Source organism: Mycteria americana, chromosome 2 (assembly GCF_035582795.1).
Source record: "Mycteria americana isolate JAX WOST 10 ecotype Jacksonville Zoo and Gardens chromosome 2, USCA_MyAme_1.0, whole genome shotgun sequence".
Taxonomy (NCBI): domain Eukaryota; kingdom Metazoa; phylum Chordata; class Aves; order Ciconiiformes; family Ciconiidae; genus Mycteria; species Mycteria americana.
The window spans coordinates 126,692,089-126,719,452 of record NC_134366.1 but is presented as its reverse complement, the minus strand read 5'-3'; the positions used below and the strand labels follow the sequence as shown (position 1 = coordinate 126,719,452).

The following is a 27,364-nucleotide window of genomic DNA, read 5'->3' as shown; positions in this document are numbered from 1 at the left end:
CGAGGCGGGCGGGGTGTCCCAGCGCCGTGCCCGGGACAGGCATTACTCAAAAGGGGAAGGGAAAAAAAAAAAAAAGTAATTAAAGTCGCCGCTGCTGCGCGCGGTCCCACCCTCCCCACCGGCCGGCTCCTCTGGCAGACAGGAGGGGACAGAGGGAGACGGCCTGCCGCGGAGACACGCCACCGCCGCCTCCTCCGCCACCGCTACCGCGCACTCGCTTGCTCGCTCGTCGCGGCAGCACCGACGGCGGCGGCGGCTCCCCCCTTCCCGCGTACCCCCGCGCACCATGGCCCCCGCAGCCCCCCGCCTCGTCCTCGGCCTCCTGGTGAGTGAGTGGGGTGAGTGGGTGGGCGCGGGGGGGAGCGGAGCGGAACGGGCCGGCGGCGGTGCGCGGCCGCGCAGCCCGCTCACCCACCTGGCCGTGTCCGCCGCGGTTTTCCTCCGCGCTGCTACGTGCTTCCCCGCGGGTGCGCAGCGCAGAGGAGAAACTTGTGAGGGGTTGATCTCCGGCTCCTTATTCCCAATAAGCTTTCCCCTCCGCGGGGTCCTTGCGAGGGGCGCGCTCGGGTGCGGGCGCAGGAGCGGGCGGCAGCCCGCGCCCCGCGGAGGGGAGCGCGGTGGCTGCGCGGCCTCGGGGCGCATCCCCGGGGTGCCGCAGCCGGGGGGGAGGGCTTCGGCGGAGGGAGAAGACCGGTTGGTTGTTCGGTTAACTTTCGGACCGGTGGTCGGGTGGCTTTTGGAGTGTGCCGTGAGGTTACGCGGTGGACACGTGCTCTGGTCGTTAATGCTGCTTCTGGTTGTTCATAGGAAAAATTAAACCGCGGTTCATTCTATTTAAGTCTCCCCCCTCTGCCCCCCCGACGGGTGTCCCTTTTCCATGGGAAGGGTTGTGCGTGTGGTGTGGAGCGTGTTACGCTCCTCTGGAAGAATTAGCTGTGCATTGAACGATTTCAGCGATTTCCTTTACGTTCAGTTTATTGTGTTTGTACATAGTTATCAGCTACAGAAAGGCCATTGTCGGGGAGAGCAGGGGAGGTCTCTCTCTCCCCCCCCCCCCCTTCTTTTTTCCTTTTTTTTTCTTTTTTTTTTTTTTTAGTGGAGAGTGAAAGTGATTTGTCTTTTGTTTCTTACCCTCTTTCTTCCCTATTATCATTGCTTTCACAAAAAGAGGCAAAAAGAGGGCAGATGATCGTTTGAGCTTGAAAGAAAAATACTCGCTAGTGCCGAAGCACTGAATTTATTATTTTTGTATTCATTAGATATGTACATTTTAATGGCAGTGTTACTGTTCCAGACATTATGTGTGTCTGCCTTTGCTAGGATATTCATAATAAAACCCAAAGAAACCCAAGCGAGTTTACTCATACATCTAATTAAAAAAAGAAATCCCTCTGTCAAATAGAAAAAAAGCAACACCTAAACTCAAGAAACTGCTGAAGTGTCTTCTTTGTGTAAAGTGGAAGGACATCACAGCTTATTTTTACCTGGTGTTTCCATATATCTTGATATCCATGAATAACTACCGTATTTACATTTTTTTAACTCTTCAATAGTTCTTTGTGCTGACATCAGACTAGCTTGGCATTAATGTTTCAAAATTAGATGTCATTGATTCTTAAAATATCTTAGAACAATGTAGTAAGATGGTGTGATTTTAATAACTTTAATACAATGTCTATCAGGAGAGTTACTAAGTATCTATTAATAAGGAAAGTGCCTACTAATACATAAACAGGAATGTTTAAATAGTTTTATATATACATATTTTTGTATCTCTGTATATATATGTAAGGAACAGTATGAAGAGCTTTTATGATGCAGACGCAGCATTTAAATGGCTTTAATGCAATGATTAAATTCCACATTTCAACTTTATTTTTTGTAGCTGATCATAGTTTTTCTAAAAGCTCCTACTGTCTTAAAGATTTTAAAGTATTTTTATTTAAATATTTTCTTAATAAGAATCACAAGTAATTTTCAGAATTTCCATTAGCTATTTACTGCTTTATACCTTTAATCCTAAAGGTATGTGCAAAATAAAGATGACTTTCTTTTTCGCTAGACTTTCATCCTGAAAGAATAAATGTACTTAAAAGGGTGAATATATTTATTTACATTTCTCTATTTCTTTGTTTAATTGTCTGTGTGATTTTTGGATTACAATTTAAACATCTGGATAGAAACTAGGCAAGAGAGAGAGAGAGATACACACACATATATATAATCTAAGGTCAGGACTAAATTGCTTTGTGCTGAGAAAAATCCTTGTACCTTCATATGATTCTTTTTATAAAAAGGTCTGGTTATCTACTACTCATTTGAATTTTGAGGAGGACCCCATTTTGTAACTGGTTATATGGGAGTGGACTGCTGTGATACACAACGTTTTATTTATGTCATATCTAATTGCTGAAGCTAGATTTAATTAGTTTGTTGAGAATGTACTTTGAAGATGCAAAGTGATATGTAAGTGCAAGTGTCATCATGTGGTTTTAATAAGACACTTGTCCCTTTAATGTTAAGCATCACCACAGTTCTACTGAACTGAGTTTTGACGGCTTGAACCTTAATACTTAGAGACCTTGGATGTAAATTGGCCAAGAGTGCTATTGGAGGGAGTGCACTGTGAAGCTGTATTTTGGCTTTCTACTACTAAAATAGTAGTGTAGGTGAAATCTTCTAGTCAAAGGGAACTCTTGCTGTTGATGTCAGTGCTGCCGTGTTTTTACAAAAAACCCCACAGGCCATGGACAGATCCAGGAGCAGCAGTCAGATCTTGTTTCCAGTTTGAAACTTTACGTGCCGTGCTGCATAGTACTTGCCTTTTTAGCTGAAGGGTGCTTTCTGTGCCTTTTCACTGGCTTGTCTTAAAACACAAACAAACCAAAGGCAGCTTCAGTAACTGTAGTTATTACTCAAAATAGCATGTAATTATTTTTTTTTCTGATTTCTTAATTTGTTTTCTAGGTACTGAGTCTGTGCTGTGAAGCTTGCAAGAAAGTCATTTTTCATGTTCCTTCTGAGCTAGAGGCTGACACGCTAGTTGGCAGAGGTGAGAAACTGCGAGATGCCCGTCTTAATACAACATTGCACCTTTGCTGGAGATGCTGTTAACAGTGAAGGGGACTTTTTTTTTTTTTTAATGGAATGAATGGATGACTGGACGGCCAGTTAAACAGCTGGATCAGCCTTTTTACGAAGGATACGCCCTATGTTTGTTACGGATTTGAACACTGGCTCTGTGCATCCATTTGACTTTTGTGTAAACAGCTATTGTCAGCTTTCAGTATTTATTTTAAAATGAGAGTGACAGAGTTTAATGGTTTCAAGATTTGGAGTCTAGGGCTTAGTATTTAAATAAGTAGCTTAATATTCCAAACTGCACCCATAACCCACAGAGTCATGTGAAGAAGTCAGTAAGTCATTTGGATAATGGAAAAGAAAAAAAAGAAGACAAAACCCACACAAGCAAAGCACCCAGAAGCTGCTGCTCTGCGTAACACAGATGCGACTTCTCAGCGGTGCTGAGGCATTCAGGGCACGCAAGGAGAGGAGTTGCAAAGGTGTCCTGCGTGCACATTCGACTGGGAGAGTGCTCCTGTCTGACTGGGTGGTCTGTCTTGGTTTAGGGCAGTGTGCAGGTGACTGAGAGGAATAGGGGAGACTAGAAAACACCCCACGCCTTTTTTTAAGGCCAGTCTTTGAAAGGCAGCTTTTAAAGGTGTGGCGTAGGAGCTGCTACAGGGTTCTGTGCTGCCTGAGACTGATTTTGAGGGTTCAGAGGTGCTCTGTGTGAGTCCTAGGACAAGAGAGGAGTATGCTCCAAATCTGCAATCCTAATCCACATTTCTACAGAAGGAACAAATAAAGTGGATTGGTAGTTCATCACAATACAAGTGCTCAGAAAATCTAGCTTTAAAAATGAAAGTTCATTGACCTTACTGTTAAATTTTAAAATGAAAAAAATTCTACAGCTGTTTAAGTATTTAGCGTGTTCTCAGAGACTTTAGCATTTCTCTGTGTAAATAAACTTGATTTATATAAAAACAAAACTTCATGTTTTGTTTTTATAACAAAAACTGTGAAAGAAATTGCATAACATTGAACTTAAACTTTTTTTTCCCCAAACATTTAACAAAACCTTTATAGCTTGAATGACATTATTTAAACATTTATTGAGAAAGCACAATATATTTTGCATTGATACAAGGACCATACCTTGACAATGAAATGGCTCAGGCTTTTCCCGGTTGTTGTAAGGTTTTTTTATTTCTGACTCATGCAACGTATGTGAGAGGCTGTAAAGAAAAAAGATCCCACAAAGCTATGGCTAACTGAGCATAATGTTGACTCACATAACCATCAGAAACAAAATCTCCAGTCTGATATTTTTGGAAGTGCAGTGCTGTAATATGCAGCAGCATGAGACACCTTTAAGTGAGGCAATGATACTCTTTTTCAGTACTAAATTCTCATTGTACAGGTTGACAAGGGAGAGGAGTCACTGCTGCAGTACTATAGAATATCTAGGAAATGTTTAATTGGGCAGTTAAAAGAAAGACTTAAGAAGAGGAAGGAAGAAATCACGTCATATTTAAAATTATTGCTTCCCATCTGTTCTTGCATTCTTGAAAGGGAAATTAAATTTAGTTTATTGAAAATATCATCTACATATATGAGGTGAAATTCTGAATCTACTCTACTCGGGGAATTTTGCAATCAGCTTTCATAGAGCAAGGTCCCATCCACTATGTTACCACTGAAGGAGTGTTGAAAAGTTTTGATTTTGAGAACATGACACTGACACCTCTTGTACTCTGCACAGGTCATTTGTCTAGAATTTAGGTCTCTGGCCTTCATCTTTTTCAGGGTGCTGAATCATTCTTGCTTAGTGCTGTGGTCCTACTGCAGTTCATTGTGATAATCCTGATTTTGCTTTTTCTCCAGCTGTAGTGCTGAATTACTCGCTGATGAACCAAGCTTATTGAAATTTATTTTAGCCACAAGTGATAGCAAATGCAATAAAAAATGCCTAAGAAGTGTGCTGAGCTTACCTGGTACTTCCTATAAACTGCATGGGATTCTATCATGTACATACTAAAAAATTGCCAATCGTTTGTTCTAGAGTTAATCTTTATCTCTCCCATCTGTCTGCCTCATAATTTAAAGGCCTTTGTCCTCCCAAGACTATTAAATCACATAGTACCAGCCAGTGCTTTCATCCTGAGGGCAAAACTTCCAAGATGGGCATTTGCATTAATTAATCATCTTCAGTGATTTTGTGGGGCATGGAGCACAAGGCAAATGTAATAGCTACTGATCTAATAATGAGCGTGTCTACAATGTTTTTTGCATTTAAATGTATTAGTTCATCTCCGATGCTTCAATAATTTTACCAGTGTAATAGTATTTTGTTGAAAGATATCCATGAAGCACCCATGTCCTTTAGGAAACACTTATGAACACAAGAGTGGAAATTCATTTAAACTTGGTCAAATCTGAGTGCATAAATGGGTTCTAGAATCTATATTTGTGATGCTTAAATACCGAATGACCAAATTTTTGAAGACTCCATGTGTCAGTAAATATAATTTTTACTTAGGGAACGTTTTTTTGTTTTGTGAGGGATGTTACTGTTTCGCTGTTTGAGTTATTGTCTGAATATTTTTTTCTTACAGTTGATTTGAAAGAATGCCTTCAGTCTGCAGAGTTTATCAGTTCCAGTGATGGGAACTTCAAAATTCTAGAGGATGGTTCTGTGTACACAACATCTGCTATTTCTTTGTCTGCTGAGAAAACGACTTTTACCATATTACTTGAAGACATTCAAGAACATGTACAAAAGAAAATACATGTTAGCTTGGTGGAAGAAGAAAAAAGGGTGAGCTTCTAATTTCAAGATACCCTACTTATTTGAAATAACATCTTACAGAGTACAGCTTCATGCTAGGTAACTGTAGTTGAATTTTGGGATTCAAATCATCAGGCGAAGCACTCTGTTGTAGAGTGTATTTTTATTTAGCAGTTGTGATCACTGTGTTGCTTGTCAGGAGACTTCCTTTCTGAAATGGGAGATGCTAGCAAGGAGCTTAATCAGGAATGTCAAGAATCTTAAAAAACATATTTGAGGAATCAAAGCAGATTTTATTCGTGGAAAGTATTACAATGAATGAAAATACTCTTGGAATACTATCACAGATACAATCAGAAATGAAGACCTTGGAAAAACAAATGGTCAGTGGGAAAATCGGAGCAGAGGGAAAAAAGATGGAAATGCAGGACAGTAGTGAAGCAAAAATATACACAGTTAAGAATATATGGATATATTTTTACCTGTCTTTTTATCTTCTAGACCCAGACGCAGAAGACCAGGCATGCTAGAGATACAGTTCTCAAGCGAACCAAAAGAAGGTGGGGCCCTATTCCATCTGTTATGATGGAGAATGCACTGGGACCTTTTCCACTACAAATTCAGCAGGTATATTTTATACGGATCCTAATTTTATGACACAAGCTAGTTTTGTATGTGACTTTTATAACAAAAGAAGAGCAAAAGTGAGCTCTCTTGTATTCCCTACTGATGACATTCCTGCTGTTACTCCTCTGTCTTGTTCTGTCCCGTTCATTGTGTATCTTGTGATCTTGTAGCTGAAATAACTTGTGATCATAGCTGTTGGGATGAACTGGAAATGTGTAAAAGTTGTAAAAAGGAGAGAGGCATACTATCAGAAGAGAGCTCTTTGGCCTGGAAATCAGTGGAATGTGTAATTAAAAAAACCAACAAACAAACCCCCACAAAACATTGCCTAGAAAAAGATTTTGTAGGCAAAGAGTGGGGGAATCTTACCTGCATGTCTACATCCTTTCCGGAGCTTGAGGAGTATACCCGTAGCATTGAAGACTGAGTATGGCCTATATTATTAGGAAAAGTACTTACTGTAAGAAAACAAGTAGGCGTGAAAGAGAAATGCGAGAACCAAAGTTATCGTAGATCCATCTAGCCTTCACTAGATTACAGAGTGGCTGGTAGCAGATGTGTAGAGACAAGTGTAATAACAGAGTCTGTGCAGAGCAATCATTCTTCTACTAATCTTACCTTCCTAACTGCTGCATCCAGTAGGTAAGGAAAGTATTTGGGGAGGAGAATGTTTATGAACTGCTAATGTTACCTCCTTGGTGCTTGTAATGAGATGCAGAGAGGCTATCTGAATTGGCATATCTCTGGACTATACGCTAGGTGGTCGTCTTCTCTCCTCCTTCTTCTCTCCTCCTTCTTCTCTCCTCCTTCTTCTCTCCTCCCTTCCTTTTTGTTTTTCTTCTCTAGTTGCATTCATTCTCAATGAGTGCACTAAAACCAAAATCTCTTGAACAGGAACAGAAATAATAAGCTATGTGTATCTGAATGTGCCTTGTATGTTCAGTATTCTAGAGAGATTAGATTTCAAAATAACTTTTTATGCACACTGTCATTTCTTTAATTGTTCAATAGTCCTAAACATTTCTGAGTTTGAATTAACTACCCTTTCTCATGTATCCACATTTTAAAGGAAGGCAGTTACATGGCAAGCTGTTCTCCTATTCTGTGAATTTTAAGCTGCTAAAGAAGTAGAAGTAAATCAAGTTTTGTTTTTGTTTTTCTGAAGAGTTCCTGCTTGTGCTAAATATGATTATGAAAAGAGGGAAAACGTACTAGAATGATGCTGCTGTTTTTCCTTGGGCTTAAAAACACGTTCTTTATAGGTCCAGTCAGACACGGCTCAGAACTACACCATTTATTATTCTGCGAGTGGACCGGGAATTGATCAAGATCCAAAGGGTTTGTTTTACATAGAAAGAGAAACTGGAAATATCTTTGCTACTCGTGCAGTAGACCGTGAACAATATCCAAGCTTTCAGGTACAGGCCTAAATTGTGTAAATATAATTAAATCTTTTTTTTTCTGTCATGCATATATTTGAAAGCTGGGTTACAGGGGAAGCTGGGAGTAGACAAGATCTGGAATCAGCTATCTGTTCTGAGTAATATCTTTGGTGTCATAGAGAAGAAATCAGTGACAAATAAAGAAATAGCTGGTCATCTAGATCTTGAGAGTAATTTTGCTTTTCACTGCTTAGACTCTAATTAGAGCATAAATGTAGTGAGCTGTTGGATTTACATCACTTTTGGGAAGAGTTTGAAGTTATCCCAGAGTTTTTCAGGGAAGGTGGAAAAGGTCTGCTTAAAAAAAATCATGAGAAACTCTAGACGGCTGTTGTTTTTTGAGCCTCTCGTTCTCAAGCTGTTCCATTTTGGTATTTTGTTAACAAGGTACACTGCTCTCTCTACTGGCTAAGAAGTGTAAGAAGGCAGTTAGTAGAAGCAAACAGCTTCTAATTAGTTAGGTAGTTTGCAGTACTCATTACTGCATTTTATTAGTTTATATTGTAATGGGCAGATAGTTTTGCTGTTGTTCTTGATTTTGTTCTAAATAGCAATATTTGCATCTAAATTTTTGGTAAGGCTGAGATTGCCTCGTAGACACCTGGAAAAAATGTGTTGAAGAGACTTGAAAAAAGTGTTTGACAGACTTGGGAGGGGGGCGGGGAGAAGAAAGTGATTCAAATACTTGTAGTGCGAGGAATGGAAAGGGGAAAGACTGGAGAGCATTTAAAGGTTTTGTATTGCTGTCATCGTAAGATACCAGTCACTTCTCCTTCCATGTGGCTGAAGAGCCTGGTCTTGAGAAGGGTATGATTGGCACGCTGTATTTAATTTTATTGACTCCTCCATTGAACTAAAAGTGTAATAATACTTCATGTTGCTTAGGCATGAAGTGAATTACTGAATTTATGTTTTACAGATCATTTGCTTTGCAACCACTCCAGATGGTTATTCACCAGAGGTACCACTTGTGCATACAATCAGGATAGAGGACGATAATGATAATGCTCCATATTTTACACAGGACCTTTTTGAGTTTTGTGTCCCTGAAAATTCCAAACCTGGTAAGAATTGTTTTAAATCAGTGTACACAATTACCACTATTCAGCTCAGTTATGTACCAGTATGACTAGGTGTAATCCTGCCTTTTAATCAATTTCAGGGGGATTTCCTAAGGAGTATTTCTTTACAGCAAAGGCTGAATTTGCAAAGAGCAGCTCAAGATTTCTTAATGATTAGAAATTCCAAAATGCTATCTCAATCATAGTGAAAAGTATTGTGTGAAAAAGAAGTTTTTAACTTTAACTTGAACACTGAGGTGATTCAGTGTTCCTAAAATGGTGTAAGGACTTCAGAACTTTGTTCTTTTAATTTTATCCAAAATCACCTGTTTCCATAAACTGTTTTGATTGACAGAACAGCAGTTTTTAACAGATTCGTGTCCTAAACAACTAAAACGGTGGTGTTCTAAGGTGTAAAATGCCTTTGATTAAGCTTACAGTGTTTGTCTGAGCTGATAAACTAAGGTAGGACTTTTCCCAGGGGGAAGGGAGGAGGAGAAGTCTTGCTTCTGCCCATACCTGTAAAAGGCAGGGATTTGCCCTGTTACTGACTTCACGTGTCTCTGTAAAAGAGGACAAAAGCAGGGAGAAAGGTGGACCCCAGAGAATAAAGAATGCAAAAGCTGTGGTTTGCCGTTCCTCACTCATCTCCTAGGCTAGGGGTATAGAGTGGGGAAAGTCTGAAGTCTAACTTTCACAAAAAAGGAAGCAAAATGTCTTCCCCTTCACCCCAAAACATGCCAGTTGCATTTCGTTCTCTGAGCTGTTCTACTTATTACTGGGTGACTTACTGATTTAGAGTGAAGTTCCAAAACCGCTTGGACTACAGGGATGAAGTACAGCAGTGCTCCCCGAGAGGCAGTACTGCAGTTTGAACCATGGCAGAAAGCACCGAACCTCGCTCTCATCCCCCCGGCAACTCCTCTTCAGCAGTGTTTGGGATGCTCAATTAGAAGTCACTGTCAAAACCACTCACTGAAACCTAAACTTTTAGTATTTCTTTTGATTATACTTTGTGACAGCTGCAATAATTACAACTTTGTCTAAGAAGAAGAAAATATAGCCAGAGAATTAAAATAGGCAATTTTACACTGTTACTGTATTTTCACTACTTACTGTGTTTTCAATATTATTTTCATTTAGAGATAAATGACTGAATAGCTATTTTCATGTATCTAAAATAGAAATACCTGTTCAAATAATTTCTGATTATTTACAGATTTTTCTGGAACTAAAATTGCTGTATTGTGTTCCCAGGTGTACTTGTTGGAAAAGTGACTGCAGAGGACAGAGATGAGCCTGATACTCTGCATACTAAGTTGAAATACCGCATTGTGTCACAAAATCCACCAGTAACCCCAGCATTTTCTTTACATGGTGACACAGGGGTCATTTCTGTATTATCACCGCAGCTGGATAGAGAGGTGATTTTTCCTGAAGCATCTTTAGCTGTCATCTAGGGCACTAAGATAGCTTCTTAATTCTGAATTGCTGGCACGGGAATCACCAGATAAATAATTTCTTTTACCCTTCTTTTGTTTCCCTGTCTAACGAGCTTCCAAAGCTTTCTAGAGGCCTGTAATTGGTCCAAAGAATTTCTGCATAGAACTACCATATTCTAGCTAATCTTGGCAGGAGACCTCCCGCTGCTCTCTTATTCGACCTCTGGATTGAAAATCCAATGGGTTTTTATTCTTTCTCTTTTCTTGAATCCTATGAGCCACTGTTTCCTCCTAATCAAGCTCCATTTGAGGTGCTTCTTGCTTCTTTACAGGGAAGATGAACCAACTTTTCTGGAAGTAGTCAGTCATCCTCTACTCAATAGAAATATCTTCAATATCTGAAACCTAAACAGTAATGTAACATTTTCTACAATTAAAGCACAAACCATTTATTCTTACCAGCTAGCTTTCAAGTAAATAAGATAATAGGAGGTTTTATTTTTTATTTTATTTGGGGGGGGGGGTGGATAAAAAGTCATGTGAGAGGGATTGTGTACACTAGAAAAACTGACAGGCATGTGTATCTCAAAATAATATTTCTAGCCTAAGACAGTCATTCTAGAAAAAAACACTGCTATGGGCACATCTTTTTTGAGGATAAAAAGAGTCATATTCTGGCATACTTAAGTCTCTTCGTGGCTGAAAATCCGCCTTAGCAGTGTGCTGCAAAATTGTGCACTTGCAGGTACACTGCTCAACTTCTTTAGCAAGAGAAAAATGCAGCGTCTGTGGGCATCACCATGTCTACTAAAGAAACAATCACAGTGACTGCTGAGGGATGGAAAGCTTGAAAAATGAGTCTACTACCTATCTTTTAAAGATAAACTTATGAAGTTGAACAGGAGGTTTTTCCTCCACGTGAGAAACCTAATGCTACTTCCAGGCATTCAGGACTGCAGTTACTGTCCTGATTTACAAACTCCCTCGTTTTGTGCCCAGTCGCCCCTGGTCCTCCTTCCCTGGGTTGTTCAGGTATTAATAAGGCTAAAAAAAGCCGCCTGCTGTTGTGACTCAAGTCAGGGGTTTAAGTGGGCTGCTTATCAGTGATCCCCTTGGAACTGGTAAGGGCACTGACTCCTTCCCTGCCAGACTGTGCCAAATGGCAGACATTGCCTTGTCATGTACAGCCCAAACAAAGGCTGATTGCAGCACCATTTCTAGGCATCCTCACTGAAAAGAGACATACACTGAAACACTTTACCAGCTGGAAACCTAAGGGAATACTCTGCTGCTCCAAAGCGGAGACATAGATAGCAGATGAAAGTGCATCATTTGCATCTTGCAAAACTTCAGGTATTGGACAATAAAGCTGACATTGTGAGAAGCTTTATTTGATATGGGATATAGCGTACACATTACTAACAGATGCTGAACTCAGTGCTGCTTAGCGTCTGAAAAATATTTTACTTGTTTTCCTTTTGGAACTATAGGGAAAAAGCCCCAAAGCTAATTGCCTGATTTTGTAGGGAAGCACTGAATTTAGAGCAGAGATGGGGAATGGGAGTAAAATATTTAGTTCTACTCTTGTGTGTAACTATGTGATTAAAAAAATGAGTATGTCAAACTTCTGTATGCTTTTATTCATCTTTTCAGCTGGTATCCAGTTACACTCTGTTGATTGAAGTGAGAGATATGTCAGGTCAGCCTTTTGGTTTGTGCACTACAGGAACAGCTGTCATTAAGGTCGAAGATACAAATGACAATGCACCATCCTTTAAACAGTTACAAGTAAGTCTTCATAAATGAAATGTAAAAAGGTAAAAAAAAAAAAGACTGTTTTTATCCCATTTCTAATTTCCTGATGGGCAGTCCCTGAAATATGAAGCCTAATGCCCTGAGACAGTTAATGCCAATATAGACATTTGAGAATGCCCTGTTGGTTGTTGTGCTGTTTGGTAATTAGACCTATTGGTATATTAGTTGTTTTGAGTCATTTGCCTTATGTCCACTGGGAGAAAGCTGACATGACTCATTCATTCACTTCTGCTGCCATGCATAGTCTTAGAAATCCCGTAATTTAGCCATTTTCAGGGAGGGGACAGGTTCACTCCTAAGCATTGTTGTTACCTTGTTACCATTTGACCAGCTTTTGGCTACTTCTGTGTTGCAAATGAAAATGTTAGTGTCAGTGAAGTAAATACAAGGATTTTCACTGAGGTTTTCTATGCTTTTCTAACTTTTTTTTTCTTCTACACAAGCAATATTTAAACCACTTCTTGTTCACCAATAGCTATAATGCAGCCTTAAGTCTTTGCTTATTGCAGCCATCTGAATTTTTTAGGACAGAGAGTATGGCTCAATAACCATATATACAGCTCAAATACCACAGGAGATTTTATAATATGAAATTTATGAAAAATAATTCATTATCCATGAGGAATACACGTACCTTATCCTTTCCACTTGCTACTGTAGAATATCATCAGTAATATTAATTCAGAATCACTCTTATCTGTGCTTCTTGAGCTTGTACAGAATAACACAGCTCTTTAAAAAGATAAAAAAATGAGAAAAATCCTTTCATCCTTTGCCATCCAAGTAGAGACATATTTCACCCTTCTTGGCTTTTCTTCAAGTTCTTGTGGTTTGTTTATATATTTTTTTTTATTTACCCCAATTCCTTTTCTAATGCTCAGCTTGATCATGTTGTACACAAATTAGCACCTATAGCCGATGTAACCGGGGGAAACTGTGCTACTTTACCTTTCCTGGAAGGAAAATTCCAGACTTAATTAAGTCAGTGATAGTTTGAGTGTATGAAGGAGCTGAGATTTCAACTGTGCTGGCAGGAAATGTTTACTGCTTCACTTAGGGTGTAAGGGAGGAGTGGGGGAAATACGCTAATGCATGAAAACAAAATAAATCATTACAGCAGCTTGGTAAATTGACCCCTTGGGATTAAGTAGGCTTATTTAAATACAGTGTTCTTCAGTCCTGTGTCGTGGAACAGTATTCTCTGATTTAAATTGATTTTTTAATTTTTTTTGGACACTCCAAGTATGAAACACGAGTGGAGGAAAACAGAGTGAACGTAGAAATACTCAGAGTCTCTGTTGTTGATCTTGATGAACCTGGTTTGCCTGGCTCAGGAGCAGTGTATGAAATTATAAGAGGAAATGATGATCAGTCCTTTGAAATTACAACAGACAAAAACACAAATGAAGGAATACTGTGTGTTGTTAAGGTAAGTAAAAATGGAACTGATAGAGGAAAATTTGTGTGTCTTCAGGTGTTGCTTTTAAAACCAATAATCTAGAGCTCATTTTTATTCAAAGAATATCTGTAACTATCAGGCAAATCATGCTTTCTTCCTGATCTGAACACTCTTCTAGAGCAGATTGTGTAATGCACTTCAAATGAGGCTTGTGTGTGGTGCCTAACCTACAAAACTCATCTTCCAGACTACTCCTCAGTTTTGCATGCACAAAATTCAAGGAATTCCCATCAGTTTGTCATTCCAGAAGAGCTTGGTGCTTTTGCCTGGTTCCACAGTTGGAGTTGTTTAGACTTAAGGGTGTAACTGAGGAATGCTTCATGGCTGGGTTTTTAACAGAAAAGGGATTGTGGCAAAGGAGGGGAGGGATGACCATCTCCTCCAGTCTTGTTCTCTCTGGGAGTTGATTAAACTTACTAACTCAGCATAAAACTCTCCAGGTTTTATTTTTCAGGGTAGTGACATCAGGTTTGCTTTTGTGGGATGTGAGGGAGTCTGCATACGTGTAAGACTATGTGTTAGTTTTGTTACTTGTTATACCCACTACTTTACAGATGTGAGGTAGAAGGACCACTGTACCTGTACTTCAGCATGTCCCTTTGCCTCTTCATGCCTCTTTTGTTATCTGTTAAAACTGCAATAACAGGTAACTTCTAAGGAGCAGAGAAGATTAATATTAAAATTTGAAGATGTACATTGTAAGGGCAGAGATGCCAGTTAAATTTGTTTGTTTGTGTTTGTTTTTGGATTTTTTTTTTTAAAATTATGTTTTTTGTTGCTGGTAATAATTAGAGCTTTCTCTAAAGCTATGTCCCTGGTATACTAACCCAGTTGAAATTTCTTATATTTAGTGTAATGCTGTAGTAGACTAGAGAGTATTATGACTTTAGTATATAAATAGCTCTATTAAAGGCATACGATGACCTTGGAGAAGGTGTCTGAAGAATAAATGGTAGATACTGATCAACCCCACAAGTTCAGATGTATTTGTAATGGGTGAAGTCTTACTAGGAAATAAATGTAGGTGCTAGCAAGAAGTGGGATTGACTTGTGCTGGAAAGGAAATGTACATAACCTAAAATAATGACCAACTAGATATGGGAGGAGAAAATCCCCCACCATGTTTAATTATCTCAGTTCTATTAGTAATTGACTGTCAGAGTATTCATCTAAAATTTTACAGTGCTGCTGCTTACCTTATTAGCCGTAGTTCCTCAGGTTCTTTTCTTTGACTAAGTTAGAACTTAACTTTTTTTTTTTTTTTTAAATCATGTCCCTTTACTGTGTCTCAAGCTGGATATTCCAGCAGGATAGCTGACTTCTTTTGTAAATAAATGTGGTACAGTTTTATCTATTTCATAATTGGGCAGTGAAAACAATATCAAATTTTGTATTGGTTTGAAGGAAAAAAACCAACGCCCCACCTTTGTTGCAGGGACTGGACTATGAAAGCTCCAAGCAGAGGATCATTGTGATTGCAGTCAAAAACGAGGCACCCTACATGCTGGCACCACATTCACAACAACTTTCCCAGAGCACCAGCTCTGTTACAGTGCATGTCCTGGATGTGGATGAGGGGCCGGTGTTTAAACCCTGTCACTTACGCCTAAATGTTAAAGAATGTGAGGAGATTGGGACGAGTATTGGGAGATACCTAGCAGAAGATCCAGAAACTGGAAATAGCGAAGGCATACGGTATGAAACAATGTTATCTACCAGTTTATTTGGAGTACAGCATGGGCGGGATACGGGAAGTGGGGGAAATAGTTGTTGATGCTATATATATGTGTGTGTGTGTGTGCACGCACACAGGTGGGTGTATATGAATACATGTATCTATATATGTATGTGTGTGTATGTATGTATACGTGTGTGTATATTTGAGGTCTTTAACTGAACAAACAAATTATTCTTGACAGCTACCGGATACCACCCGGCCAATGTAATTGGATCAGCATAGATGAAAAATCAGGTGAAGTCAGAACCATTAAAGTCTTGGACCGAGATGTAGGAGAAATGAGACGAGGTCAATGCAATATCACAGTCCTCGCAATAGACAGAAGTGAGTACTAAATGTTGTCAGTATTCTTTGTGGTCTGTAATAGATGTTTATGTGCAAATTTAGTGTGGGGACAGCTATACTGGTTCAGACCAGAGGCCCACCTAGTCTGTTGTCTTGTCTTTGCGATAGCTCTATCAAATGCTTAGGGAATATTATATGGCAGGGAAGGCATTTAAGAAATTGGGGCAAATTCTCAAGGTTTTCAAAAGTTATCTGCTCCGATTTAAAATCCTTTGTTAAGTTTAAATTGAGAGATTTTCCTGTGGATTGTATTCCTTTTATTTCCTGACTACTTTTTTTAAGTGATAGCACCTGGCAGCTGTGAAGTTGACAACAGAGAAAGGAGAGAGGGAGAGAGAGAGAGAACTTTTTGGAAAAAAGTTGACCTTGCAACTCTTACTGTTTCCTCCTCTGTTTGACTTCTTGGTGTCTTTGCTTTTGGAAACCCTTAATTTAAAAGGACCTCTAAGAATAGCTGTATTCATTGCTGTATGTTATTACGCTCTTACTCTTATTCTCAGTCATCTAGGTTCTGTAACAGTGTTCACACTATGTGTTGCTCAGGTGATGACCTCTTACAGATTACTCTGAATGTAAAGGAAGGGTTGTACACTCGGATTCTCATTCTAAAACAAGTTTTGGTTCTGGTTTAGTGTCAGTGATCATCTATTCTTTCCGATTAATTTGTGTATATGCATTTATTGTAGGAAAAGACCTACTGTTGCCTCAACATCATCTAGCCAAGAAGATTAAATACACCTTTCACTTCCCAAATGCTAAATGTAGCAAATGGATTAGCAAAGAGAAATGTTAGGCTTATAGGTCACACTTTTAATTCTCAAGTATGTATCTTACATTAAAAAGGAAAAATGGACTGCCTTTCTAAATCCAATGGCAGGATTTAGTTTGAGCCCTTATGTGCTTAAACATCAGTGGGAGTAAAGAGCAGACCTTTGGAAGTTGCTTTACAGCTAAAAATTCTAACTCTGCCCAAAGTTTGCATATGAAAATTAAATGTAAATAATACGAATTTAAATTGTTTAGAACTTCTGTTGCATATAAAGTAAACATAATATATGCATCTGCAATCAGGTATCTCTAGAGAAAGTTTTAAAAAGTAGACTTGATGTAATTTCACTGGAATGCATATACAAGCATTGACCATTCCTGTATTAGAAAAAAGGTAATTAGGAGGGAGGCTCATTCACTTCTTGCATGCAGACTTTGGTGACATAGTATGTGTCACTGCTGAATCCCGCTACTGCGTGGTGACTCAGAGGGAAGAAGACAGAAAGAAGCCCACTGTTTCTGAAAGTGTTTGTGTTCCCAGGGGAAGTGAGAGTAGAGAAAGTGTAATTTATTTTCTCCTTCCCGAAGGAAAAAGGCTGTAGACCTTCACTTTCTGCTTTTGACTCTGTTTGGCTTAGCATCCTTTACCCCTGATTTACAGGTTCTTTCTTCTCTCGTCCTCCTGTTAGAACAGTATCTGTCCCCACACAAATACACACGCTCAACAAAATGTATTGCACATGCAGAATATGGAGCTTTGGGAGCTGTTGATCCATTCTACAACCAGCCAAGCAAAGAGAAGCAGCCAAGAGAGAGCTGTGAGAAGTCTCTCTCTCTTTTTGGCTAAATCAGCAGCTGCTTTCCACCTTACTTCTAAGTTTGGATATGCAGTTGATGATATTTCATTGTGAAAGTTTGGACTAGAAGTAAATATGTGAATGTTAGAAGTAAGTGCTAAAAGTAGTTATTTTTCTCTCATAGATGGCAAAACAGGCACTGGAACAATTCAGGTTGTCATCCAGCCTGGGAACAAGAATTACCCCCGAATCACTAAAACCAACTATATAATGTGCAGAGACAGAAAACCTATCTGCCTTACTGCAGAGGATGGTGATGAGTCTCCTTACAGCACACCATTTGTATATCGCATAACTGACCGTAGCTTGGCTTCCTCGTGGAAGATAACTCGACACAACGGTATGTTAAGACTTCTTCCTCCTCGCTTAGCTGTAGATTGCCAGAGGACGCTTTGCTGCCTCTCCCTTGGGTGGACTGTAAGAATAGATTGGATGAGTGTATGTTTGGAATTGGTGTAGTCAGTGGGGCTAACAAGGTAGCCCTGATGATCTCTAGTGGTTCCTCAGTTTCATTTGCTGTACAGGAGATCAAGAGTATGCCAGAAATAAAGGGGAACAGCTAAAGTATTCTTTATCTTAACTGTCCTGAGTTTGAAACAGTTTGCAGAAGTTAAGAAGGTGGCACTGTTGGCATCACAAAGGCAAGGAGAAGGATATTATATTCTGCCTCTTAAGGCATAAACAAGAATCTGTCCCCAACATCCTTGGGTCAGCAATCAGCTGCTGTCTGAAATTATGATGTAAAAAGATTGGGTGGGAAAACAAAAACCAATGTAATGCATTGCCTCAACATCTCTGGAAAAGGAAGTATACATTCATGATTCATAAGGAATTTAAAAACGAAATGGCTAATACTCCAAAGAAAAATACAACTTTTCTTAGGCTGCTGTAATGGTGGAGAACAGGAAAACTGAAACTTTACCTAAAATTGATTAGAGGCTGACTAAAAAAATCCTGGCAGTTTTTTTTCTTAGTACTGCTGTCAGACAGCGCGTTTTTGGTAAAGCTGAGCTGGGTGAAAGAAAACATTACTATGCCCCTTAATATATTTATGTTAATTTTTATAGTTTTGATAGAAGTAGGTAAACAATTTATTACCAAAGCAATCACTGTTTCCTAAAATTTGCTGATATAAAAAGTTATAGCCGATGGTGGTTTCCTGGTGGGTACCAGATGATGGCAACAAGAGCAGCACATACATTTGCTACTATGTTGTCATGAATTAGCCTGAAAAGGGTCTGATTCTGACGGGTTCAGACAAACATTCACTAATGAAAGGCAAAAGGCAGCAAAGTCTTAGAGCAAAGACATCTAAGAGTTTCAAGGTTTATATTAGGCAAACTGAAAAAGCATTTTAGATGGTACATGTGGTTTCATATACCTCATCATAAAGCAACCATTATGTACATCAGTGTCTATCTTGTACATATTTTTTACAAATTGTTTCTTTTGCCCAAAACATGTGGTCACTAATCATTGCCACTAAGCAGGGCAGCAGACTAAATGGATTTTACTTCCCACTGGATATAGTCATTCCCACTGAATATAGCAATAGAGTGGAAGAGGTATAAATTAAGTTTACGATTAATTATTCCAATCACATTACCAGAAATCCTTTTAATAAATGGCAGTTCAGTTGATGGTCTTTACTCGTAAGCCCAAATACTGTCATTTACTATAATGAACTGAATCAACTTCAGAGTTTCAAACCATATGTTGGCAGAAGGCTGTATAAGGTTTGCTTTTTCAATTCTAACATTTAAAAGGTGCTGAAAGTATAAATCCTTCCAAGATGTAGTTTTGTGTCAACTCATTTAAGCTAGCTTTAAACTAGCTAATGCAGATCTGGTAGCAGTATAGCTGTAACAGAAGAGAAGATTGTGATTACGGTTGCATTTGTGACAACAGAGTTTCAGGTATTGTTAACACTAGATCTGGTTTTGTCTTTTTTTACAGATAATTCTGTGTATCTTTCACCAAAGGGTGACATTCCATTTGGAACATACACTATTCCTGTAAGTGTGATCGATAACGGAGGAAAGGTAGGAGAGAACCGCATAAGCGTTAACTTCTGTGATTGTGTTACTCCATCTGAATGCAATAACGTGTCCCGTGAGAGTCCTAGAGGAAATGTTACTCTTGGTGTATGGGCCATCCTTGCAATGATCTTGGGATCACTTTTATTGCTGCGTAAGTACACTTGTTTTTTTAACATGAAGTGCAAACCATTTAATTTTAAAATTAGCTGAGAGAACCTGATTCAAACTTGATTCAAAATTTTCTTTTTTTATTTAGGCGGTTGTATAGCCCTCATCACTGACTTAATATACCTGCTCTATTTGTATTGGTATCACAGGCTTTTTGCTCTCATCTTGTCCTGTAGTTACTGTGTGTGGATTTCTGTTTATTCTTTTAAGTACCTTTTATGTAAGATGTTCTGTGTGTTCATGTTGGCAAGGCCAAAAAAACCGCATTCAGCACTTGAACTGAAAGAAGATGGGATTTGTAGTGCTTATCAGATCTTGTCTTCAGGCGAGTGTAGCTTAGTTTGTGAGTTTAGTGCTGGTTTTGGAATGCACATTTCTGTTCGTAGGAATGCTGAAATAAATTTCCTAGAGCTTTTTGTGACCTTTCTTGTATCATGGATTAAAACATGGAGTATCTGAGACATTGGATTTCACAAGGAATTTTACAAGAGCCAGTGTAGTGTTGAAGGACAGGTTGGATACTTCCACAACAGACCAAACCATTGAATACATGTTGTGTTCCTGGAGTTGCCCAAAGACTAACAGATTCTTAGCACGTTGATATTGCTGTTAACCAGTGAGGTGGTGACAGTGATATGTAATAGCAAAGCCAGGACATTTTTTTACCAGAATCAGACATAGTTTGACTAATAACATCCTTAAAAATCATCAGAGGACATGCTACAGTAACAAATACTTCAGCATTTCGGGTTTTTTTTTCCTGTCTTTTCTTCTTTCTCTTCCATTTTTTCTGGTAATGAACAACCTGTCTTGCCCCAGTTCAGTCTCAGCTACTTGTTCTTACTCAGCTAGATAGAACACTGGGACCTGCACGTGTTTTGAAGGTTAGATAGATCCATGTTTTATCTGAGCAGGGCAGGTACCCAAATTCCCAGAGGTGGAACTTTCAGATGTGCGGACGCTCAGTAGGGGGACTGTGTGAAACATCAGCTAGCTTTTTGTTGCTACGCCTTGACTGCATTCCTCCCAGATAGACCCATTATTTTATTGTGGCTAGGTTTTACCCTATGTATCCTCTACTTGGTGCTGTCATGGATGTCTTCTTCCCATCTGTCAGCATCGGGAGGCGACCCACTGGAACCACTGATGCAGATTTCGCTAAATGAGCTTGAAAGTGGCTCTTGGCCGGTTTCCACAGAAGTTTATTACGTTCAGAGATCAAATTGCTCAGTGGGCAGTTAGGCAGAACTGCTCTATTTCTCGTGGGCTTCTTTATTTTTAAGCTATCAACTTGAAAAGAGAAGGAAAGAGTGGTTCCCTGAATGAAATGTTTAGTCCTTTGTTTAGGAGAAGTATTAGTTGCTCATGATTCTTTTATGCAAAGTCATTTCTGGCTGAGTCTCCATGACAACAAAAAGTATTATTATATGAGGAATAAGCTGAATACAAGGAATTAAATAAGATTGTTCTGTAACATAATGCTTGAAGTCCTCCAGGGTTCTGGTGACCTTTTCTGTGAAGCAGTTGTTTCTGGTACCGGGACCTTTAGCTTGCATATTAGTTCCTTATGACATAATTCGACATCTGCGTATTCATACATGAAAAATGTCTTACGCCTACAACAAAGTTGTATATAAGACATGATTTTTCACCTGGATTTGGTCTTAATTTTTTATTACTGTGAAATTTTGCAGTCACAGTGTTTTCATAAGGGACGCTTGCATTTCTTTTGGGGAAACCAAGATGCATTTTAGAAGAATGAAATAGTTCAACAGTGTAATGAAAACTCCGTACGCTGTTGGAATAAATGTATATATGCACAGTTTTGAGTATGGGCATTTTTTGAAATAATTTTTTTAAACCATACTTGATGTGTAGGTATTTAAAAAGGCTAATACAACAAAATTCATTATCAAACAGATACCATTATGATGTAAAGTTCATAGTATCTTCCTCCCTTATTTCCTTTCCGTAGTAATCCTGATCACAATTTGTGGCTGCTGTGGCTCTGGGGTAATGCACAGGCATGTGACTGATGATTGTGCCAATCACAACTTAATAATTTCAAATACAGAAGCTCCAGGAGAAGAGGTGATGGTAAGTTGTCTATTTACTTCAATGTGGAAATATGTAATTAAGACATCCATAGCATTTCAGTTTGAGAACAGGACCACCTGCAAGTAAGCAATTTAGTAAAGGAAATAAGCAATAAACGCAGGGATCATTAGATATGCTTTGCTATGTAACAAGAATTTGAAAATTCTTATTTTAGGCAGAGTTGGTAGTACCATATATATTTAAACATATCCTGTGGTTGTTAGCCTGGCTGCTTATAATTCTTCCAGACTTTAACTGTTTGGTTGGAACGTGCAGGTGAACATTTTAATCACTTCAGTCATTTTCAACAATGAGATTAGATGGAAATTTACTCTTTTGCCTATGTTGAATGTGTGTTTATGCCAAAACATTATTGCTTTTCCTTGGAGAAGGATTTTTAAATTTAGCAGGTACTCATTGTAGATCACAGGTGCAATTTCTGCCCTTCCCCTGAAAAGTGACCCCAAATACAGTTAATTTTTGAGCCAGTGTAAAAAATATAATTGAACAGTCCATGTTCATGAAATACGTTCTTGATTTTGACATCTAAACTTTTTAAAGATTCAGTCTACCATGAACATAGTCCAGCCCAGGACTGCGTTCATATACAAGGACTTAGGTCTTCAGACTATTCCCCTTCTCCTCTGTCCCTCACCCACTTACTTTGCCCTCCTCAAGAAAAGCAGATTACTTTAAAAACCATTGAGTTTACTTCACCTTGAAAACCAAGAAATCCTAATGGTGACAAGTGTCAAATTTCTCGTTGCCTATGAAGCATAATGTAGTGCCATTATAAACTGATAATATAGTTTTTAATTTGTGATCCCATACTAGTTTTTCCGTATTTCACTCAGTATACAGACTTAATGTGTGAAGAAACAGAATGAAACTTATGCATATGACTGTCTATCTGGCTTAATGGATTACAGGTTGTTGACTTTGAAAACCAAACGTTATTTTACATGATAATTTAAGAAACTAGCATATGGATTATAGTACAGCTTTCATTGGGATAAAGATTCAGTTTTTGGATCTCATATCATATTTAAATACAGATTTCCCCCCTGCCTTGTCATGGTATCCTTTCCAAAGACCACTTATTGAACTTTATACACTAAGTACTAAGGATAGCTTTTTGTTCAAAATATCACAGTGCAAAGCTGGAGACTTTTCAGTTTTCACTATTGACAGTTCCGGATTGCTGTTTCATCTTTTGAATTAAAAAAAAAAAAAGTAAAGGTATCCCCACTGCTGCCTCTTTTTTTAGGATCACAATATAATTCCTCTACAAACTACAAGTGATCAAGGAGGATATGGAATAAAAACAGGAGATCAACAAACATTTGAAATGGTAAAAGGAAGAGGGCATACCTTGGAATCAGTCAAGGGAGGCGGACATCAGACTCTGGGATCAGTCAAAGAGGGCGGAGGACAGCCTATGATGGATACGTGTAGATACTCCTACTCAGAATGGCATAATTTCACACATCCTCGTTTAGGTGAAGTAAGTATTCTGAAACTGGTTTTTTTTGGAGTGTTGATTATGATCAATATATGCAGACTTTTCAAGGAAGACATGTATTTGTGCTAGAAAGGTGGCTTTCTGTTTTTCGTTTTGTTTCGTTTTTCCTTTCCTTTGCTCCCGTCTCCCCTTTGGAATATTGCCCTTTCAAGAAGTCATCCTTTACATATTTTAGACATAAGTGTAAATGACTTTCTTTTCTTGGCTTAAACTATGGGCAGTATGCTATTTTTCATTTAGAATATTTACTCATTTAGAATAATTACTTTACTTGAGCTTTTGTGAGTTTTTCTGACAATGTCCGTTTGCTTTTATTCTAACTGCTTGCTTTGTACTAATTTAAACCTGATACTTGTCTTAGCAATGGTGCAGGAATGAATGTACAGCATTAGAAATGTAGTTACTCCATGCTTTGGAGATCAAAAACTCTCACTACTTGCCTAACTAGTTACGTGTAAATCAGTCTTTTAATTTCAAGTGGATTTTAGTTGCTTGACAGGTTATTTAAACAGGTTCTTCCTCTTTTATTGTTACATACATGATTAGTAGAAATGATTTCTTTATTAAATACTTATATTTTGTAGTCTTAATGATATAGACCAATCATGTGCATTTTTTGTATGTAGGAATCCATTAGAGGACACACTCTGATTAAAAATTAATCAATGAAAGGTAAATCAAAAGAAATTATTTTTATGCAATATGTTTAGAATAACAATTTAAGAAAATAATAAGGTGTGTTCTCTTCCTATGCAGAAGGTGCATCTATGCAGACAGGATGAAGAACAGAAGCATTCTGAAGATTATCTCCTTTCATATAACTATGAAGGAAAAGGATCCTTGGCTGGCTCTGTAGGCTGCTGCAGTGATCAGCATGAAGAAGAGGCACTTGACTTCTTAGATCAGCTGGAACCCAAGTTTAGGACATTAGCAGAAACATGCATAAAAAGATAAATGTGCCTTTCACAGTGCTGAAAAAAACTGTAAATAAGTGGCTGTTATACTTTTGTGATATTAGGTATTTTGGAATTGAGGGGGGGAGAGGTTTATCAAAATTAATATAGACTGGTGAGAGTGTAAATAACTCTTACTTTAAATTTACAGCATTTTTTTTAATCTCTGCTAGGCACATTCAATCAAAAATAAGGGATTAAAAATACTTTTTCTTTAGACTATGTTAATATAGTAATGCTAGTTTCTACTTAGATTACATTTCCTATTCTTTGTGGTTACTTAAAATGCAAAACTTAGTGTTGTCCTTTTAATTAATTATTCAGCTTCAAAATTTTATTGTATTTGGCTTTGGAGAAGGAAAGCTTTTTAACTCACTGTTTCTTTGTTTTCTTTTAATTCTGCAGAAATAAAACAAACATAGCTGGTGGATATCAAAAACCTTGTTAATTTTTAACTTATACAAACTGAGATACAAAACACTTTTTCATTTTTCACATTAAAAATACTGATGAATACATTAGAAAACTATATTTTGATTGAAAATTAAATATATATATTGTATATATGTAAAATAATATTCAAAAATATATTTTTCTCCTAATGGGTTACCACCCATCAAACTTGCTATCCTAAGGGATTTATGGCATCACCACATAGGGTATCAGCATTGTATGCGAGTATGTATTTTTCTTTTAAGGAAATAAAAGATTAAAAAAAAAAAATCAGGAAATAGGGGTAACTATCATACTTCAAATGAATGCAAGACAAATCTCATGTTTACTTGATGTAAGTTTGTACCTCAGTTTCTTGTGAGTTTTAACATAGTATCATTGCAGAAATGATGAACTTTGCCAAGAGTTTTGTCCCCTGTAGCTACCACTACCTTTTTATTGCCTTTTATGGACTTTGTTAAACTGTTTCTTTCTGTAAGTAGAACTTGACAGAAGATATGACTCAAAGGGACTGAGCATGCACTGCATTAATAACGTGTTTTAAAGATAGTTTTATTTGAGATGCAAAATTACAATGGGATAAATGGTCTGTTTTGAGTGTATTATGTGGTGGTTGTAGAGGCAAGCATTTACACAGATCTCTGGCAGAAATCATGTGAATCCCACTTGTTATTTTACTAGATTAAGTATACATATACACTATATATATATATATATATATATATACAAAAGTCTGAAATACTTTTGGCAGATGGCAGTTGAATGCTGCCATAAGCTATTTCTGGAATTCAGCCTCTGGTTCCCAGGTTTTGTATGTTTTTAATATTTGCACTCCTGGTTAAGTAATCTTCCTCTGCACTCTGGGAATTCTCTTATGCCTTAAAAGAACATCTTCCTGCCTATGAGAGAGAGAAACTTGTGCAATTACTTATTTCTGTTGCTATAATTCTGCTTTTAGGATTTGCTCTGTAAACATATGCCTTAGGGAGATATATTTTAAAATTTACTGTAGCTAATGATCTGTAAAAGGAATTATTAGTAATAACTAAGAGTCACACTGCTCTAAATTTCAATGCACAGTTGCTGCTGACTTCCAGTGGTTGCAGTTCATTCCACACAGGTTATGGTCAGTGAAAACCCATGGCAGTATAAAAACTTACCAAAGTTATAAAGTAGTACTTTTAAAACCTTCTGTTTCACACTGTAGATGGGCTTCAGAATATTTTTTGTAAGAACTAGCTGTGGTTAATAACTTCATAGACCAATGTTAGATGTATTTTAGTCTTATCATTTGAAAGTGGTCATGAATTCATCCTGAACTAGATACACTGCCAGTGGTAAGAGTGACAGTCACCAGCAGCAAAATACTAGATGAGAACCAAGGTGTTACGAACTTACTTTATTTAAAAAATGCATGCTAACGCTACTGTTCTGAACACTACTCTTCTTTATCACTAACATAAATGAATTTTGCTGTACATGGATAGGCAGATCTGTGGCAGATATAATTGAGGATAGCTCTGCTGATGCCAGTGGAGCTATGCTGACTTTATGCCAGGTGAAGATCTGTCCCCTAGTGATTTCTTTGCTTCTTTGTGTCTTGCATCTTTATCTTTAGTTATTGGCTATATACTTTTTAAGGTAATGTTAATGTCTTCCCCCCCCCCCCCCCCCCCTTAAATGTTTGGTGGGTTTTGTTTGTTTGTTTTTTTAAATTATATAAAAATCCTATAGTTCAGAAGGACCTCGGATAAATAACAGAATGCACTCTTTTGAAAATTACTTGGGGGGTGGTGTAGAGAAACCGCTGGAAATATGGTTTCTTTCCTCATGAAATGTAATAGTGGTACTGGTCTAAAAGAATAGACCAAATTTGGATGAGCTTTAATTGAATTGGCATTGGCTATTTTAAGTAGATGGTTGCCAACTTTCTGCTCTGGAGTTAAAATAATAACTTAGTGAAATCAAAAGAATGTTTTCTAGTCTAATTTACCTTAAAAATGTTTTAATTTTTTTTCTTTTACATTTCAACAAACACAGATAATTAGTTACTTGCATTTTTTGTCTGTTTTTAAACAAAGCAAATTTGTAATCACTTCTACTTATTTGTTTCTTTTAAAAATCAAAATTCTGAACTGACCCAGCTATTTCTGTAAAACCAAGAGTAGAAAGGTAATTGAGATGCTTTAAAAAATGAACTGTAAAACATTATTTTAATTGTATCTTCTAATTATGTGAATGAAAATTTTGTATAAAGCATTAAGGTTTACAAATACTAACTATCAGATAACATTTGTGTAAAGCTTACAAATGAAATATTTCAAAATGTGTAATTCACTGATTGTTACTGTCTTGAATCACCTTAAAAATTGTGAAGATTTGTTCTCTTCAACTAGGTAATTTGCAACTATCTAGTTACGTCAACATTATCTTAACATCATGTTTTAGGTGTATTTTGTACAACAGTGAGTAATAAATTTTTTGCAAAATAAAAGGAACTTCTACAAAAACTGTTCATTTCTTGTACATGAACTAGTTTATGAAGATAAGCATGCCTATTTCTGAAGGGGATTGGACTTTTAAATTTTAATTGAAGTGTGTTTGCGATGTTATACTGTACTTGTCCTTGCAGCATGAGCAGTGGTGAGTTCCAGCTGAAGTTTTATAGCACAAGCTGGCCAGTTGTCTGTGGGGCTTCCTTACTGCTTCTAAAATGATCACAGAACA

General features: G+C 37.8%; 1 protein-coding gene across 3 annotated transcripts; it reads left to right on the top strand.

Moving 5' to 3' along the window:
- Positions 1 to 27,364, top strand: LOC142406105 (desmocollin-2-like). 3 transcript variants are annotated; one of them, XM_075494549.1, is made up of 17 exons: positions 1 to 325; positions 2,968 to 3,052; positions 5,679 to 5,881; positions 6,353 to 6,478; positions 7,741 to 7,896; positions 8,840 to 8,984; positions 10,239 to 10,405; positions 12,077 to 12,211; positions 13,482 to 13,667; positions 15,133 to 15,392; positions 15,617 to 15,759; positions 17,530 to 17,745; positions 19,362 to 19,595; positions 21,588 to 21,709; positions 22,977 to 23,213; positions 23,858 to 23,903; positions 23,988 to 24,116. In XM_075494549.1, the coding sequence occupies exons 1-16, from the start codon at positions 287 to 289 to the stop codon at positions 23,891 to 23,893; spliced, it is 2,490 nt and encodes an 829-aa protein (XP_075350664.1). In that variant the 5' UTR covers positions 1 to 286; the 3' UTR covers positions 23,894 to 23,903; positions 23,988 to 24,116. The 3 variants fall into 3 exon arrangements, with proteins under 3 accessions (XP_075350664.1, XP_075350665.1, XP_075350663.1); XM_075494550.1 differs by lacking the exon at positions 23,988 to 24,116 and adding an exon at positions 23,967 to 23,984; XM_075494548.1 differs by lacking the exon at positions 23,858 to 23,903 and having other exon boundaries at positions 23,988 to 27,364.